This window comes from Bubalus bubalis, chromosome 19, assembly GCF_019923935.1.
Source record: "Bubalus bubalis isolate 160015118507 breed Murrah chromosome 19, NDDB_SH_1, whole genome shotgun sequence".
NCBI classification, from domain to species: domain Eukaryota; kingdom Metazoa; phylum Chordata; class Mammalia; order Artiodactyla; family Bovidae; genus Bubalus; species Bubalus bubalis.
The window spans coordinates 64043030-64063185 of record NC_059175.1 but is presented as its reverse complement, the minus strand read 5'-3'; the positions used below and the strand labels follow the sequence as shown (position 1 = coordinate 64063185).

The 20156-nt window shown below is 40.3% G+C and overlaps 1 protein-coding gene across 2 annotated transcripts in view; it reads right to left on the bottom strand.

The window, feature by feature from the left end:
* SEMA5A (semaphorin 5A) overlaps positions 1-20156 on the bottom strand; it is a 565459-nt gene that overhangs the window by 24198 nt on the left and 521105 nt on the right. For both annotated transcript variants that reach the window (XM_025270715.3, XM_044932529.2), the window contains exon 17: positions 145-370. In XM_025270715.3, the coding sequence (XP_025126500.2) occupies positions 145-370 (226 nt within the window). The remainder of the gene's footprint in view (positions 1-144; positions 371-20156) is intronic.

The window sequence follows — 20156 nt, the reverse complement described above, 5'->3', positions numbered from 1 at the left end:
TAGAGAGATCATTGTTATAAACATGGCTAAGCCATAATGAACAGGAAAAATCCATCCCCCCTCACAACTATTCTATGAACTTGGAGAGGGGATGGCACGCCTGTCCCTGGAGGCAGGTCAGTCCCTGTGGAGCCGCTGACTCACCGTCGGTGGAGCAGCCGCTGGTTCCATCACTAGAGCAGTACCGCATCTCAATTCTCTGTCTTCCCACTTCCAGCAAGTTTGGATCAGGCAGACGGGCTTTGCACGTGTACCGAAATCGCTGCTCGTAGTGACCCCCATTGTCAGAGATGTTGACGGGCGTCCAGGGAGTCCAGGGCGTGGTCTTTTTCAGCTCAGGGCATGGGTTGGTGTTACAAGGCTGGTACTCCTGGGAGAGAAAACGCATGACATGCGCTTATCATACTGCAGAAACAGAGCCTAGTGCTTCCTTCCTTAGGTGAAAGACAGGATTCTCACAAAAAACTTCAGCTAAAAGAGCTGAAATAACAACAGTCATAGAAGCTTTTGCTATGTTTACAGATAAAAAATTTAATCTTTACTCTAATTCTCAATATGTGGTCAGGCTGTTTCCACACATTGAAACTGCGGTTTTGCCTGAAAATAAAACTATATTTCATTTGTTAACTAAATTACAACAACAAATTTAAAAAAAAAATAAAATATTTTTTATTAGACACATTCGGGCTCATTCCAGATTGCCCAGCCCTTTAAATGCCTTTAATGATTTGGCTGACTTGTTAACCAGAAATACAGTGGCTGCTGTGATTGAGGAGGCCAGAGCCTCTCACTCACTTCATCATCAATACGCTACTGCTTTAAGATATCAATTCCAAATTCCCAGAGAGACTGCTCGAGAGATTGTGCGTTCTTACTTACACTGCCCTACTGTTTATAATAGTCTACCTATGGGAGTTAATCCTCATGGTCTCAAACCTAACGTACTCTGACAGACAGATGTAACTCATGTCTCTTCATTTGGAAAACTGTCTTTTGTTCATGTAACTATAAATACCTTTTCTCACGTTATTATTACAACTGCTCGTACCGGAGAGGCAATTAAAGATGTAATACAACATCTCTTTACTTGTTTTTCATATTTGGGCCTGCCAAAAGTTTTGAAAACTGACAATGCTCCTGCTTACAGTTCTAAGTCTTTTCAGAAATTTTACATAAAGTTTCAAATTAAACATAATACAGACATCCCTTATTACCCACAGGGACAAGCCATTGTTAAAAGAACACATCCAACATTAAAAATCCAAATAATTCAAAAAACTAAAAGAAGGGGAGTTTAAGTATAGTTCTCCCATCAAATCTTGCAACATGCTCTTTTCGTAATAAATATTTTAAATACTGATTTCAGCCGGAACTACTGCAATGCTTCCTCATTGGTGCCTGGAGCAATTAAATACAAAACCATTAGTCAAATTGAAGGCCCTCTCAGGACAATGGAAGGGTCCTGACCCATTATTAACTATCGGTCGAGGATGTGCTTATATTTTTCCACAGGATGCAGATTCTCCAATTTAGACAGGCTGATTCGCCATGTTGCAGGCCCCCAGACATCCAGTTCACCCATTGCTTCGATCACAAAAGAGGAGCCCGCCAGAAGGGGAGGCAAGATAAACATCGAGATCCCGGCGGGACCGACGGGGCTGCTGCAGCGCGAACTCCAACCAGAAAATAATTCTATTCTGTTTTGGCTTGTCTACCCTCTTCTTATGTTTTTCTCTTTACCAATGATTCTGGAAAACTTAATGTACATGTGACTTTAAACTGGTGGACCCAATGTAGTGACCTGTGAACAATGTATGCTCTCATCTTGTTTAAACCCTCAATATAATGTTTGCTCCTTTGTAGTGTTACAACGTCCACCTTATCTTATAATGTAACCACTTATTGATATAACTATAGTCTTGCTGTATTACAACAACTACAGGATTTAATGCGATCGTGACAGTTTGTGGGTCTACTTATTTTAGGAATATCAGCTTTAATAGCAGCTTTAGTAGCAGCAATATCATTGACTCAACAAGTACATACTGCCCAATATGTTGATACCATGTCTAAAAATGTTTCACTAACTCTAGCAACACAGGAAGCTATAGATAGGAAATTAGAGATGAGAGTAGACGCCTTAGAAGAGGCAATAATGCATATTGGGACTGAGTTACAGACTTTAAAAGTGAAAATGGCTCTGTCTTGCCACGCTGATTACCGGTGGATATGCGTGACATCTTTAAAGGTAAATGAGACAGATTATAAATGGGAAAAAATCAAAAATCATATCTCAGGTGTTTGGAACAGCTCTGACATTGGCCTGGACTTAGGGAAACTTCATAATCAAATACAGACCCTGGAACACTCTCGACTGGATTTTACTGCCGCTGGGGCAGCTAATGACTTTTTTCACACTTTCTCTAACTTCATTTCAGGAAAAAACATTCTGTCTAATATCCTTGGATACATCGCTGCTGGTGCTTTAATTTTGCTTCTCATATTCATTCTTCCTTGTATTGTCAGGATTCTTCGGCAGAACATTCAGAAGCTCGCGACTGAGCTACATCTGGCTGTTTTAAGAAATAAAAAAGGGGGAGATGCTGGGAGCCGGCATATTGCATATTGAGTGAGGATCTGGAATAGCTCAACTGGAATTCTATCACTGCTGAGAGCCAGCGTGAGGCACTCCACCCATGACAAAGGTCATGAGGAAGGAGGCTCGGCATACGCAAAGGCGGGATCGAGCCTCAGGAGTCCCCCTGGAAATTCTCGAGCATCTACCCCCAAAACCAGAGTCTGCCTACTTTCTGCTTTGTGCTTTCACCTACACCTCTGACTTTACGGGGGGCTGTCTCCCACTACCTCTCTCTGGAAAAAGAGTTAGCTTACAGCTCCAGTTAATAATTCTTGGATGTGACAGTGTTTAACCTACAAACTCCTTTGGAAATCCTCTAGCCTGCCTGAATAGGTTTTTCCGGCCACATGTGATTGTTCAGAGCCTCCCAACTGTGAGAGGCAGGAGATGTTCTAAACTGCCTAAACACAGATTCCTTTGAGTAGTTAAAAGATTGATTAGAAAATGTATTGGTGAAGGGTTTTTCACTTGGGCCAATGTTTGCTGCTAAGTCTCCATACTCCTTACCTACTGTGTCCTTGGCAGTGTATTGATTGATATAATGGGTGTATAGAAATGTAAAATGCCGCTTTGTCCAATGCTTTTTGGAAGGCTGGCGCCTGACTTTGGAATAATCACCTTTAGAGAAAGATAAGTTTCTTAAAATGTTAACAGGCCTCCGGGCCAGAAGATGATGTCAATCACCTGAACTTTTGCATATGATAAGTTTGCAGGAAGAAAGCCTGGCTTGCTGCATGACTCTACCCCTTCCCCCATTATCCTCTATGCATACCTTAAGGTATAAAAACTACTTTGGAAAATAAAGTGCGGGCCTTGTTCACTGAAACTTGGTCTCCCCATGTCACTCTCTCTCCCAAATTCCAGCTGAGCGTCCATCTAGAGCGCGGATGTCCTCTGCGACCATTTATTTGCCTGGGCTTCTAAGACCCACTCGAGAAGGTGTCTAAGGTGGGGCACCTTCCGCTATTCGAGAGGGCGCCTGCGGCCTCCGTGGTCAGAGCTAACCTGGTGTCACGGGTTATATTGATTTTCCGCGTAAACCAAGCCACTCAGCTTCTTTTCTCCACTGAATTTTTCTACTGAGCTATCCTTATTTCAGCCGCTTTTCTCCACTGAATTTCCTCACTGAGCTATCCTTATTCTATTACTCTTTGTATATTTAATTAAAGTGTAATTAAGCAGTTATTCCCTGACCCTCGCCTAGCCGTCTCTCCTTCGAATACCCTGGATCAGCCGGGGCTGGTCCCCGGCAAAACTTCAGGTCCTGAGACCTACCAGTCACTCTACCAAGTTAAAAGCACATTTTTTGGGGGTCAAATTAGGCATTTAAGAGAAGTTAACTGCAAAGGAATATGCACAGTTTCTCCATCAACAATGAGAATGAGACAATAAATGTTATTGTATGTGAACAAAAATGGCACCTATAATTACATTTACTGAAAGTGAATAAAGATGGTGAACGGGCTTCCCAGGCAGTGCTCATAATAAAGAACTTGTCTGCCAATGCATGAGACATAAGAGGTGTAGGTTCGATCCCTTGGTCAGGAAGATCCCCTGGAGAAGGAAACAGCAACCCACTCCAGTATTCTTTCCTAGAGAATGCCATGGACAGAGAGGTCTGGTGGGCTACAGTCCACAGGGTCACACAGGGTGAGACAGAACTGAAGCGACTGAGCACAGCAACAAAAATGGTGATCCCCCAAATCATCTTCCTTTCACTTAATAATCACTGAAAATGCTGTTTATTCTGATAGGTTTAGCTGTTTTTGTTTTTTAAGATTATAGTTAATTAAAATGATGGAACCAATATTTGTTTTTAGGATGATAATGTGTTTGATTTGAGATTTATGAATAGCTTAAGCTCTGGATCACAGATTCAAAGTGTTAGAAAGGTAGCTATCCAGTTGATAACACAATACATGATAAGTTTTAGTCTATAAGAAATTTCCACAAGGTAATGGTTTTTCTCAGTCTCAGCTCCCTTTCCTCACTGCCAGGTGCCTCCTCCAACAAGCAAAGGTGGGAGGACCCAGGCAAGTGGGCCACGCAGCTGTGGGTGGTGCAGTTTAGGACCATACACCTAGGTCTAATTATTTGACAAGAACTTTAAGCACTATGTCTCCAAAAACAAGACCAAACCTAAGGGGTGCAGAGTTTGACCTTGAACACAGCACTAGATCTCAAGTCCTCCTTTTGACAGCAAAGGATGTTTCATTAGAGAGAAAACCTACAACATGCAACACACTCAATGATGGCCACACTTTTAAAACAATTTTATTAATTTTAAATATACATATCAAATGGGAGTTAAGTATCTTTCTAACATTTATTATGAGAAATAGTAAATTTTTCCTAATAAACATGGCATCCAGGCCCATCATGTCATAGCAAATAGATGGGGAAACAACGGAAACAGTGACAGATTTAAATTTCTTAGGCTCCAAAATCACTGTAGATGGTGACTGCAGCCATCTGAAATTAAAGAGTGTTTGCTCCTTGGAAGAAAAGCTATGACTAACCTAGACAGTATATTAAAAAACAGAAGCATAACTTTGCTAACAAAGGTCCATCTAGTCAAAGCTATGGTTTTTCCACTAGTCATGTATGGATGTGAGAGTTGGACTATAAAGAAAGCTGAGAGCTGAAGAATTGATGCTTTTGAACTGCAGTGTTGGAGAGACTCTTAAGAGTCCCTTGGACTGCAAGAAGATCCAGCCAGTCCATCCTAAAGGAAATCAGTCCTGAATATTCACTGGAAGGACAGACGCTGAAGCTGAATTTCCAATACTTTGTGAAGAGCTGACTCATTGGAAAAGACCCTGATCCTGGGAAAGATTGAAGGCAGGAGGAGAAGGGGATGACAGAGTACGAGATGGTTGGATGGCATCACTGACTCAATGTATGAGTTTGAGCAAATTCCGGGAGATAGTCAAGGACAGGGAAGCCTGGAGTGTTGCAGTACACAGGGTCACAAAAAGTCAGACGTGACTTAGCGACTCAAGAACAACAAAAATTCTGTCCTTTCCTCCATCTCTTTCAGTTAAATATCTAGATATTTATCCCTTAGAGCTAACAACGAGAATTTTCCAGTAACAGGCATCATCTATTAACCATGTACCATGGGAAAAGGATTTCAATTTTTATTCCTTACCCTCACTCTGCATTAGAGAAGGAAATGGCAGCCCACTCCAGTACTCTTGCCTGGAAAATCCCATGGATGGAGGAGCGTGGTAGGCTACCGTTCATGGGGTCTCAAAGAGTCATACACGACCGAGCAACTTCACTTCCTTTCTTTCTCATTCTGTGTCTGCAACATTGATGCAGCTTTCTCACCTCCTATCATCTTAATGCAGTCATGCCGCACTTTTGGTTAGATCAAAATCCAGTGTTGGCACTCATTGCTAGATGAACAGTATCCATAGGTGACTGCTGTGGAAAACTGATTAATTTCTGTCTTGTGTCCAGTTCCTTCCCAGCCCGAGTCAAGGGCTCTCCTATTTTGTGGGGATGGTTTTCTAGTCTCTATGAACTTGTCATGCATTCACACCCCCTCCTCATCAGATATTTGGACACAGTTAGAACTGTGTTGCCTGGTGTATGCTTTGAAAATAAAGTATTGGTAATACTGTATAAATGAATTCTGGTAGGAGAGAAAGTAGCCACGTGCGTCCGCACCAGAAACTTTAACTGGAAGCCTATTTAAATGTTTATTTTGTCACAATTCTAATTATTTAATTAGTTTTCTCTACTCAGTGTCCATCTTTTAAAATTTTTTACAAGGACCCATAATCAACGGTTCTTCATTTTGTGACTTCACGGGCTTTTAACAGAAAATATGTAATCACTGCTTTCCTACTTTAATATCTACTGCATCCCTTCCCCATCCCACATGATGGCCCCCGTCTCCACAGCAACACACACTGGAAGAAAGGTGACTTCATTTCCTTTGCTTATAGCATCTTTTATTAAGGCATCTTTTGGATGCTGCTTTTTAAATGAAAAAAAAAAAAAAAAAAAAAAAAAAAAAAGCTCTAATGGGTGAAATAAACCTAATTGTGTGAAGTACTAGACAGAACATGTTTGTGCTTTTTTCACTTGAAATGGAGACCACGGGATAGGAATGCCTTCGACTTTGTCTCCGACTGTCCAGGCCCACAGTGTGGGACACTGCCAGCCCCAGACTGAAATTCCATGTGCATTCCCTTCCTCACTCTGTGCCAGCCTGGCTGGGCAAGTGCCCATGGGCTCCTTGCCAAAATGGACTTAAAGGACATGCTGCTTATGGACCCCTGCTCTTAGCATTAACACATTTGGCATCACCCACAAACCTAAGATCCCGTGTCTCAAGAAAAAAAAACGTATAAAGTCCAATAATTCTGAGTTTCCTTGCACCAGAAATTTTACCTCTTCTATGGAGACGAAGCTTTGGTTTTGAAACAGATGAGTAGAGAACATATTTTAAAACCCGAGTTTGCCTCCGTGTACTGCTAACAGGCTCAGCAGGGAGTGGGGGTGAAATCGTCCCAGAGGTGGGCACAACTCAAGGGTGAAGAAGAACAGTTCAGCCGTCAGACCTGAGCCTCTGATAGCAAACTGTGTCTCCTTGTGTCCCATGAACTCATCACTGCTCAAAACCCAACCGGAGTTTCAGGACCTCTCCTTTCAACCGCTTTTTAAGATCTGATGATGATGCATTCATTTAAAATATCAAATTTATTAAATCCTGAGAAATGGTATGACTGACCTGTTTTATATTAATAACCAAAATTATAAAGTGACTTAATTCAATGGTGAGTAGTTGTATGGCTTCATTGTGCCCGTGAGCTCCAATTTTCTGAGGAATTGATGCTATAAGTAAAATGGAGAAACTGTGACAATCCAAGCAAGTCCAAATTTGAATGGACGTGGAACAGCATTACATTTAATGTTAAAGAAAGAATTTGTTTTAAAAGTGATTTCAGGGAACTAATTGTTATTACCTACCACATAGGATTCTTAATATTCTCGTGGAAAAGCTAAGATAATAATTGTGACTAAATCAATCTCACTGCTGCTATATATCCAAAGGAATTCAACACAGGATCTCATAGAGATATCTACACTCCCATGTCCATTGCAGCATTATTCACATTAGCCAAGATATTGAAACCTAAGTGTCTAACACCAAGTTAATGGATAAACATGTCTCACACACACACACACACACACACACACACACACAAATACTATTCAGCCACGAGAAAGAAGGAAATCCTCCCATTTGAATAACTTGATTGGACCTTAAGTGAAATAAGAGAGGTAGAGAAAGACATTCTGTATGATCTCACTTATATGTGGAATCTAAAAATGACAAACTCAGAGACACATAAAGTAGCGTGGAAGTTACCAAGGAACTTCCTGGTTGGGGGAAATGGGGAAATATTGGTCAAAGGGTACAAACGTCCACTTATAAGATTAACACATTTGGGGATCTAATGTACAGCTTGATGATTATAGCTAATAATACTGTATCATGCACTTGAATGATGCTAACAGACAGGTCCTCAGTGTTCTCACCGTAGCAAAGAAATAGTGATTATGTGACAGGATGGAGGTGCAGACTAACTAATGTTATGCTGGTGACCATTTTGCAATTTATAAATGCATCAAATCAACACACTGTACACTTTAAATGTATACACAATGTTATATGTCAGTTAAATCTCAATAAAGCTGGAAAAAATAAAAATAAAGACAAAAAGAACAAAGGAAAAAGACACACGATTACTACAGCCATTTTCAGCAGTTCTTCCAGTGTGTCGTCTGTGTCCTCTCTGTCCCAGTCAACAGGAACACAACCGGGCATTTAAAGTTTGATCCAGAGACCTGGGCGGCACTTCCTGTTCTCCCTCACCTCTAGGCCAAGTCCTACATATATATATACGGCCTCCTGGGTTCATTCTCTCCTCCCCATCTTCATCATCTTTTTTTCTAATTCAGGCCATGGCACCTCAGGCCTGTTTCATAGAATTAAAGCTTGTATTTCACTGACATTTAATTGTATATGTATAATTCAGCCTTCATTAATAGACTGAAAATTTGTCAAGAGCAAGACATTTGTCATATTTATTTTATACTATCAATCTTAAGGCCAACAATATTATTTTTGGTGAATGGACAAATCATACTGATTGATTCACAAGAAAGTCCGTTCTGGTGGAATTTGTATAAATTTGGGAAAAAATTAGATGGTCAAGTGGGGGTGCTCTATTTTGTTATCAACTTTTCCACTGAGAAAATGAAGATATCTTATATTCCAAGGTTGAAAGTAAAATAGAGAGATGGTGACAATCCAAGAAAAAAAAATCGATACCACATGTTTGGCACAAAGTAAGAAAATTACCCTTAAAGTGATTTCATCAATAGCTGAATATATAAATATCTTCTCATCATGGAACACTCATGCTTTCTACATGCATTTATCAAGTTTTCTTTCAGTAACTTAGCAAGTCACACATGGAAACAGAAAGCCATTCTGCATAAAAGAAACAAGAAAGGAATGCAGTTGTGCTTTCAAAGGTCCAAAGCACCAAAGCACATGCACAGAAGCATATCTGTGACCCTAGGAGCTTGTGGAAACACAGCCAAGATTGACAGGGAATCCTGGAAATTAATTTAGAGGTCATGGCAAGGAAGATAAGGAAAGGGAGACAGTGTATCCAAAGTTATAATGCTGCAGAATCACTTCTGTGTCCAACCAAGATGACATAACAGAAATGGGATTAACTCTTTCACCAAAAATAACTTAAAATACATAAAACAACAGGTCTTAAGACATTGGACATCAAGCGAAGAAGGATACTGATTGCCAAGTTTGGGAAACATGAAGTGAGTCCCACAACTGACCAAGCCTACAACCCTAAGAAGGTTTCTAGGTGGTGGTGGAAGAAGGAAAAACCCAGGCCAGGGACAGGCTAGTGTTCAGGGAGACAGAGCTGGAAACTGGAGGAACCCAAAGGGGCTGGAGTTCTCCAAAGGAGAAGCTTACAAGGCAAGCAAATTCTGGTTATGCACAGCTTCTCCCTCAAGTATTTAGAATAGCAGAAACCCACAAACATGTATGAAGAAACTGCACATTGGTGGCAAAAGACCCATCTGAAAAGATCAGAGAGAGCAGTACTTGTCACGGACACGAGGTTGGGAATAGTGCTCGCTCCTAAGAGCCAGACTGAAAAACTCCGTAACTCTCCTAGCATCAGTTAGGGTATCAAGAAGGGTCTTGTCTCCACACTGCAGAAAAATCATCCCAGACTGAACTCTGTTCCGATCTCAACTAACAAAGCTTACAAGCAAAAACCAAAAAGATCAAACTAATTTCACATAACTTGATCTTGTCCCAAAGGAGAGCTCTAGCATATTTGGGGGAATTCAGTATTATCTGATGAACAAGGAAAAGGTCATAATATCTTACATCTGGTCTAAAATTGGCAGATATGCAAAGAAGCTTCTGAAAAAATAAAAAAAGCAAATAACAGAACCTATTATGAGAAGAAACATAAGTCAACTGAAATTGGCACAGAAATGACATACGTGACAGAATTTGTGATTCTGTTTTTTAATATCTGTGGCTGATATTTAAAACTGTTATTACAACTGTATTGCATATGTTCAAGGAGCTAGAAGAAACTAATATATTAAGTAGAAACATGGAAGATACACAGACGAGATATAAAGTCAACTGTACACAACGTCAACTCTAATTTGATATAAAAACCAGATAAAGACATTAGAAGGAAACAAACTTACATGTGAATATTCCCCATTAGCTGAGATACAAAAGTGCTTAACAGGGTTTTAAGAAACAAAATTCCCAACTATACACAAAGGCTAATATTTCATAGGTAGGAATTATGTCAGGGGTGTAAGTTTGCATTAACATTTAAAATTGGATCCATGCAACTCACCATATCAACAGTCTAAAAAGTAAATCTAAGCTGTGGGAAGCTGTTGTCTAGCACAGGGAGCTCAGCTCTGTGCTCTGTGCTGACCTTGCACGGTGGGATAGGAGGCGGGAGGGAGGTCCCAGTGGGAGGGGACATATGTCTACACATAGCTAATTCAAACTGTTGTACAGCAGAAACTAACACAACATTGTAAGTCATCTAGCCCAGTGGACATCTATGTTGCTTACATGTCCTGGCTATTGTAAATAGTTTTATTATAATAAATTGTAAATAGAGAAGCATGTCCTGGCAATGAACATTGGGATACCCATGTGCATCATCAAGCCCAATTTTACCCATCATCACTTATGCCTGAAAAACGTTATTTTCTATCATACAATCAGCCAGTGTAGCAACTGCTTGTTATAGCCACTATGTACACATGAATGAACTGCATTCTTTTATAATCTTATTTCTCTTACAATCAGTTTCTTTAGCTGCAGTGCATTTCCATGCTGATGGGGGTCTTTGAATACGAAGGAGTTATTATCTTCCTTGGGGTTTGGAGAACTTTGTGTGCTGCAAGATGGCTTGGTAGAAGGAGAACTCAGCCCAAAGGCCACCTTCTAACTTCTGTGTGAACTTGTGCTCAGTCATATCTGACTCTTTGCAGCCCCATGGACTGTAGCCTGCCAGGCTCCTCTGTCCATGGTATTTTCCTGGCAACAATACTGGTGTGGGTTGCCATTTCCTTCTCCAGGGGATCCTCCTGATTCAGGGATTTAGGATTTGAACCCGCGTCTCCTGAATCTCCTGCATTGGCAGGCAGTTTCTTTACCACTAGTGCCACCTGGGATGCCCACCTTCTAACTTAATTCTAGAATAATCTTCTGATAGAACAATCCTCTGCGAATCCTAGAACATGTCTCAGTCCATTCAGGGTACTATAACAAAATACCACAGACTGGGTGGTTTGTAAACCACAGGAATTAACTTCCCACCGTTCTGGAAGCTGGAAGTCCAAGACCAGGGTGCCTGTCTGCATGGCCAGGTGAGGGTCCTCTTCTGAGTTACAGATATCCCTGTATCTCTGGGGCCTCTTTCACAAGGACACGAATCCCACTCATGGGGGCTCCGCTCTTATAATCTATCATGTCCTGAAGGCTCCATCTCCTAATACCATCATCTTCAGCATTAGGTCTTCAACACACAGATTGGGGTGGGGGTGGGGGGGCAGAGGCAGGGCACAAGCTTTCAGCCTATAGCAGAACACATCCAAAAAATGTCAAGTAAGAGGTTATACAAGATGATCTCAAAGCACTTAACAAACACATTTTGGAAATCCACCATCTTGCTTTTGATTTAGTCTGCTGACCCAAAACAAATATTCAGTACATACACTTGAGGGCTTCCCAGGGGGCTCAATGGTATCCACCTGCCAGTGCAGGAGAGGCAGGAGATTCAGGTTTGATCCCTGGGTTGGGAGATCCCCTGGAGAAGGAAACGGTAACCCACTCCAGTATTCTCACCTGGGAAATTCCATGGACAAAGGAGCTGGGAGGGCTACAGTCCATAGTGTTGCAAAAGAGTGGAACATAACTTACCAACTAAACAACAATACACAATTGAATATGGTTCATAGAAAGGAAAAGATTTTATATCAGACACGACTGAGTGACTGAACAACATAAACGTGACCAACAGCTAGTCTGAAGAGAGGATGATGATTTAGAGATTTTAAAGAATATTCCTGATTTATTTCCATTACTATTATGAGTCATTAATGGCCCCCTGACATAACATAGAAATATTCTTTAAAATGTAAAAGCAATATTGGAAAAAAAGGAGTGAATATTTTTAAGTATAAAATCCACTGATAGAACCACTATGGAGAAGAGTATGGAGAGCCCTTAAAAAACTAAAGATAGAAATACCATATGACCCAGCAAGCAGAAAATCATAATTAAAAAAGACAACATGGGTATCCCAATGTTCATTGCCAGGACATGCTTTTCTATTTACAATTTATTATAATAAAACTATTTACAATAGCCAGGACATGTAAGCAACATAGATGTCCACTGACAGATAAATAGGTAAAGAAGATGTGATATATATATATAATGGAAAACTGCTCAGCCATAAAAAAAGATGAAATTAGGTCATTTGCAGTTGTGACTGGACCTAGAGACTGTCATACCGAGTGAAGTAAGTCAGAAAGGGAAAAAAACAAAACAAATATTGTATTAATATATTAACTCATAGATGTGGAATCTAGAAAAACGGTATTCATGAACCTATTTATAGGGCAGGAATAGAGATGAAGAGGCAGAGAATGGACTTGTAGACACAGAGGAGAAGGGGAGGGTTGAAAGAACTGGAAAAGCAGATTTGACATACAGACACTTTCAGTTCAGTTCAGTTCAGTTCTGTAGCTCAGCTGTGTCCGACTCTTTGCAACCCCATGAATCACAGCAGGCCAGGCCTCCCTGTCCATCACCAACTCCCCGAGTTCACTCAAACTCAAGTCCATTGAGTCAGTGATGCCATCCAGCCATCTCATCCTCTGTCATCCCCTTCTCCTCCTGCCCCCAATTCCTCCCAGCATCAGGGTCTTTTCCAATGAGTCAACTCTTCGCATGAGGTGGCCAAAGTATTGGAGTTTCAGCTTCAGCATCAGTCCTTCCAATGAACACCCAGGACTGATCTCCTTTAGAATGGACTGGTTGGATCTCCTTGCAGTAGATCACTAGTGAGAACCTGCTCTATGGCACAAGGAGCTCAGCTTGGTACTCACTGATGACCGAGACAGGTGGGATGGTGAGGGGAGGGAGGCATGAGAGGAAAGGGATATATGGATGCCTGGAGCTGATTCATTCTGCTGTACAGCAGAAACTAGCATGACATTGCAAAGCAATTATACTCCATTAAAAAAAGTGTTGTTCTAGTCCATCGCCTTAACCACTCGGCCACGACTACATATATCATGTTGATGTATGGCAAAACCAATACAATATTGTAAAGTAATTAGCCTCTAATTAAAATAAATAAATAAAATAAATAAAAATTTAAAAAGTATTGTTAAAATGTAAAAAAAAAACAGTCCCTACCCAAGGGGAGGGAGGTGGGGGGGAGGGGTTGAGGATAAGGGACATGTGTACACCCATGGCTGATTTGCTTCAATGTATGGTGAAAGCCACTACAATATTGTAAAGTAGTTAGCCTCCAATTAAAATAAATAAATTAACTTAAAAAAAATCCCACTGTTCTATTACAATAACTGCCTGCATTTCAGCAGACCTCCTCTGAGCAGCCACACTCCCCTCTTATGCCTCGTTCATAAGTCTTTGATCATTTGTTCCTAGGGGTCTCCCAAGCCTGCAAGCTTTTTGAGGGTAAATCCTGGGGTTGAAACAGCTTCCTTCCATTTGAGTGGAGCACTGGCAGTACCGCTGGCTCCAAAGGAGGAACAGATTGAGATCAACATCTCGGGGGCTTTCAAATGGGTGCGTTTACGTTCAGCAAGCAGTCAATCTGCATTTTTCCAGGTGCAGAAAAGCAGCAAAATATTCTGTGCCTTTGCACTAAAAAAGAGATGTGTGTGCCTGTGTGTTCTGTTAGATTATATACATGTGTGTATCTATAAAAAGTAGCTGGCTTTCTTCCTCACACATAATTTTAGGCATTCCTTTTTATAACACTGTAGAAAGCCCAAGAGAATAAGGAAATCAGTGCTGTTGCTGGAAATCTTTTTTATTATAGGGGCTGTGATTTGTGGTCCACTATAAACTTACATCTCAAATGAGAATATCCATTTATTTGCTTTATTCTTTCACTATCAAGCCCTTAAATTCTTAGTCTCTGAGAGTGAACATCAAGAATTCTGACATTTTTTTTTTTGGCAAACACCTTGCAACGAGAGGAGAAACTACTTTTAGTTAGGAGTGAAAGGCTGTCATTAGGAAAAATGCTTCCTTCTCAGACGGAAGATGGAAATGGGTGACCTTGAGCAAAAAAGTCCACCCATTACTGCCATTCCTCCATCTTTAAAGGAAAAAAATGCTTCACTGTAATATACTTGCTTCAGAATATTTGTACATATTTTAAGAGTTCTTAGAGGAATTTTGGAAGAACCAGAGTAAATAACACAAACCAAAATGAGGCTCTGTTATTTAAGTTTATGGCGAACTCATGGGGCATTGCTTTTACAGTAACACATGATGGTAGTTGCCCTGGATTCTTTTAAGTAAGAAAAGCAAATCATCTGCTTTCTTACTAGAATATGACCGTGTGCGTGTGTGTGAATCTCACCATATATATACAATAGAAAAACATGATTAAAGGAAAGAAATCTTCCCTATAAACATAAGATGTGGATGTTATGGATATATTCATAGAGTCACACTTGTGTGCACTGAAGTGGCTCTACTTCTTAAAAAAAGGGAGTAAGGGAATGGTTGTAAGTCATGAAAGTGAAAGTTGCTTAGTCGTGTCTGACTCTGCAACCCCATGGACTTCTGCAACATCCATGGAATTCTGTATGGAATCCTCCAGGCAAGAATACTGGAGTGGGTAGCCTTTTCCTTCTCTAGGAGATCTTCCCAAACTCAGGGATCGAACCCAGGTCTCCTGCATTGCAGGCAGATTCTTTACCAACTGAGCTATCAGGGAAGCCCGTAAGTCATGAAGACACAGGTCAAAACCATACTCATGGTTTGGGTAAACCCTAGTTTAAAAAAATAAGTGTATTGTATTAATATTAAAAGCTGTTACTTAGCAGCCTAGGCAACCATTAGTATTTTACCAACATGTGGTTATTAGTCTGTTGGATAAGTAAACATTTATTATATATATATATACACACACACACACATACACACATATAAATCCCTATAACAAATGGTTCTGAGCTTTTGAGAAATGTACTAAAAATAAATGGGAGTCAGATGCTGCTTATAAATATATGTAACTCTTTTCTACTTGACCACTGACTGCAAAATAACTTAATACCATTGTCTTCTTTTAGATAATTTGGATACTTTTGTTTTTTTCTTTATTCTGCTTTTGCAGCTAAAGAAACTTAGATTAAAACAGAGTTGTAATATCTTCTATTCGTTTATTCCATTGGCAAAATTCCGAAAGACGTCTTTAACAGATATGAGGCTCTTCCGCCTTTCGTCAGGGATGGAGGGCTGCGTGGTCCTCTTTGGCCCCAGGCAGCAGCTGGCCTGTATGCCATTAATCACCTGTCCCCTAACTCCCTGCTTACGGCACAGCTGTGATCTTAAGGGAGCACTGACATTAAGGATCCACTCGCAGACTGCGGTGGGCAGAATTCTCAGATACCCCCAAAAGCCCCACCACCTGGATATCACGCCCTGTGTAGTCCCCTCCCTGCGAGTGTGGATGGATTCCTGAAGCTGACAGCACAGTGAGGCTCCTCCTTATCTGAGACCTCCCCGCAGGGGACCAAAGAGAGAGGCTTCTGTTGGCTTTGCGAAGGTTAGCTGCCCCGCTGTGAGTGGACTGTGTGGCCAGAACCTGGGGGCAGCCCACAGGAATGGACGACATCCTCCTACCCACAGTCAGAAGAAACTGAGACCCTCAGTTCCCAGACTTCAAGGACCTGAGTTCTGCCAACAACCACAGGATTCCTAAGAGGACCATGAGCCTCAGAGAAGTTTGCAGCTCTGGTCAACACCTTGATTCCAGCCTGTGAAACACTGAGCAGAACTGCTTCCACTGGGTCCAGGCATCTGAACCACAGATCTGGGAAACCATAAATGCATGATGTTTTAAGCCACTAAGTTTGTACTGATTATGTTTTTTCCAGTAGTCATGTATGGATGTGAGAGTTGGACTAGAAAGAAAGCTGAGCACCAAAGAATTGATGCTTTTGAACTGTGGTATTAGAGAAGACTCTTGAGAGTCCCTTGGACTGCAAGGAGAGCAAACCAGTCTGTCCTAAAGGAAAGCAGTCCTGAATATTCATTGGAAGGACTGATGCTGAAGCTGAAACTCCAATACTTTGGCCACCTGATGCAAACTGACTCACTGGAAAAGACCCTGATGCTGGGAAAGACTGAAGGCAGGAGAAGGGGATGACAGAGGATGAGACGGTTGGATGGCATCACCGACTTGATGGACATGAGTTTGAATAAACTCCGGGAGTTGGCAATGGACAGGGAAGCCTGGTGTGCTGCAGTGCATGGGGCCGCAAAGAGTCAGAGATGACAGAATGACTGAACTGAACTGACTGATTACATAGCAATAGAAAACCAATATGTGCATGCTCAGTCACTCGGTCATGTCTGACTCTTTGTGACCCCATGGACTGTAGCCTGCCAGGCTCCTCTATCCATGGGATTTTCCAGGCAAGAATACTGGAGTGGTTTGTCATTTCCTACTCAAAGCAATCTTCCCAACCCAAGGATTGAATGTACATCTCTTGCCTCTCCTGTATTGGCAGACAGATTCTTTGTCACTGAGCCACCTGGGAAACCCCAGAAAACAAATACATTCCTATGTAAATATTTATTTATTTGGTATTTATATATAAAAGGGAATCTATTCCATGATCCTGATTTCCTTTCAACAGTCCAGAGGTTCAACTTAGTAGATGGTTCAAATTAAGCTGGATTGTCTTATCTGCTGCCTCCTTTACCCCTTATTCTGGTCGCCTAGTGAAAATGAACTTTCCTTCATGGAAACCTCATTGTCCCTGCTATGATAGTCCTCCGATATTCTCTTATAAGAAAGTTTTAGTTAAAAGTTAAAAAAAAAAATCTGTAAAATCACTCATCTGTCGATGGACTTTTAGGTTGTCTCTGTGCCTTGGTTATCGTAAATAGAGCTGTTACCACATGGGTGCATGTATCTCTTCAAATAGATTTTTCTCCAGATATATGCTCAGGAAGGGATTTCTGGATCATATAGCATGAATGATATAGATGAATGGATAAAGAGTGTGGTATGTATGCATGTATATATACACACATACACATCAATATTCATATACACCAATATGCATATGTACAGTGGAATACTATTTAGCAATAAAAAAAATAATGCCATTTGCAGCAACATGGATGGACCTAGAGATTATCATATAAGTGAAGTAAATCAGAGAAAGAAAGACAATTGACATACGGTATTACTTGCATGTGGAAGTATTACTTGCAAGATACAAATGAACTCATTTACAAAACAGAAACAGACTCATAGACATAGAAAACCAATTTATGGTTATCAAAAGGGAACAGGGTTAGGGGAGGGATAAATTAGGAATTTCAAAGAAAAAAAATGACCATTACTTGTCATTAATATTATATAGGAAATTCAAGGTGTTAATGAGAATCTGCATGTTATCTACCACGTTGAGGTTGGTTGTTACAATTTGTTTTATTAAAAGTGCCTGATAGCATCCAGAGTTAATTTTTTTGAATTCAATTTCATAGAATAATGACAGAATAGACATGTGGTGATCATCAAATTATATTTCAAACTCATCAGTTCCATTAAAGCTGTAGATTTCAGTTTATTGGGTTTGAGTAAACATGTTGGGTAAACGCTTTTGCTTTAAGGTCTTGAACAAAATTTAAGATGAAGCCCCATTCCCTCCATGAAAGAGCTTTTCCTAAAATGTGTCTCTGTGGGATGCTCATGGCACTACTGGGAAAAGCATCTGCTGTTAGTTGGTACCGAAAAGCTCCAGGTTCAACAAAGTTAAACGGGTTTCATTAAGCCAGGATGGATCAAAGCTGAACTGGCAGCTTTTTTTCTCAGAGGTATTCAGGAAGCAGAACTGGGTAGAGGGTGTCTTAGCACGTGCAGTCAGAGAGGATGCTACCTGCAACCAAAGGAGTTCTTGAAAGGAGAGAGCAGACTTCTCCTCAAATGACTGATTCCATAATCAACTTCACTGATTCAGAGCTGAAGATGGGTGTATCCCCAGAGTTTTGAAGTTGTGTGGAAGTCACCTGTCTTCTGCCAAAATTAACCAGGATTTAAAAGATACAGTTTTTTGTTGTTTTTTTTTTTTTTTAAGTATAGTTGGTTTACAATGTGCTGTTAGTTTCTGATATACAGCAAGGGGAATTCATATATATATATATACACACACACACACACACACATACATATATAGGGCTTCCCTAGTGTCTCAGTGGTAAAGAATCTGCTTGCTATGCAGGAGGCACTTCACTTACTTCCAAGTTCACGGCTCCATATAATAACCAGGTATTCCCACATGGTCTTAACTTTAACCTAGCGCCTCAGACTTCTCTTCCTGCATATAAAGGAATACATCATAATGACTGAGGAGTGTTAACAAGATAAGGTGTTCACAGAGATTAGCAAAGATCCTGGTACATGGAGCATCTCTGGTCTGCACAGAAGCCTGGAAATGAAGATGGGATGCGGAACATGAAAATATTAGGGTTTCTTCAAAGTTGGTCACTAGCAATCTTGAGAAATCACCCTCTAAGAAACTGCAGATGGTCGCAGCAACCCATAAAGATCCCAGCAGAGTTACACACAGGGGAACAGATTTACCTAACTGGCAAAATATGTTTAAATTTAACTTGCATCCAAGTTTACACGTATTATCATTTCACTCCCTCCATAATGTGATCATCCAGTAGATAATTATCTCTGAAATCTGTTATCTGAGTTTATATGAAACTGGCTTTTAATAAGTTCAAAATCCTTAAACAGTTAGTTAAGATGTCATGTCCTAAAAGAGAGTAGTAGGAATATTTATTTAACCTAAAATTCCTACAACATGAATGATGCATTTGGAACTTTCACTAAGATCCAAGTTCTTCAGTCATTTCCTTTCACCAATGTGGAAATATCTGGAACTTTGTGTATTTTTTTTTAGTTCTCTAAGCTCAGATTCTATCATTTAATGGGTCTGGGAAATGAAAAACATGTATATTTTATCAATACCTTTGCTTATAATTTAAAGCACAAGTAACCAACTTTTTTTTGCTCTTTTTTTTGGCCAATTTATTCTAGGAAATTATGGTCCTCAAATAAGGTTCTTTAAATAACTTTCTTCTTATAATTCAGATTAACTAGGTCTCTATTACCTCATGAGTATTTCCTGTCAGACATTATGGACAATGTCCTAAATACCTAAATTTAAACAACTGTGTTTTTGAAATTAAATGTCAAAGTAATATTGTCCAAATAGCATTTTCAGTGATAAACATAGTCATGAAAATAGAAGTATCATGTTACCCATCAATTCATCTGCTCCTCCATTCATACTTAGCTCAATAATTAGTGTTGGAGACCATTTGTTATGCAAGATGCTGAAAGAGTTAATTCTTAGGTAGGTTGATAAGGAGATCAGGGACCTCCAGGAGGAGAAAAGGGCAAACTTTTTTTCCCCCTTCATTCCTGCATCTTAGTCACATAAAACATTTTTTTTTCTTTAAGCCCAGAGCTAATGATTACACAACAAAGCAACTTATCTTGCTCAAGGATATGTTTTTCCTTAAGCTCTGTACCAATGATTATGTTGTTGTACAAAGTCACTGCTGATACAAAGCAAAAGAAAACCCCAGTGCACTCTCATCCACCTTAAAAAA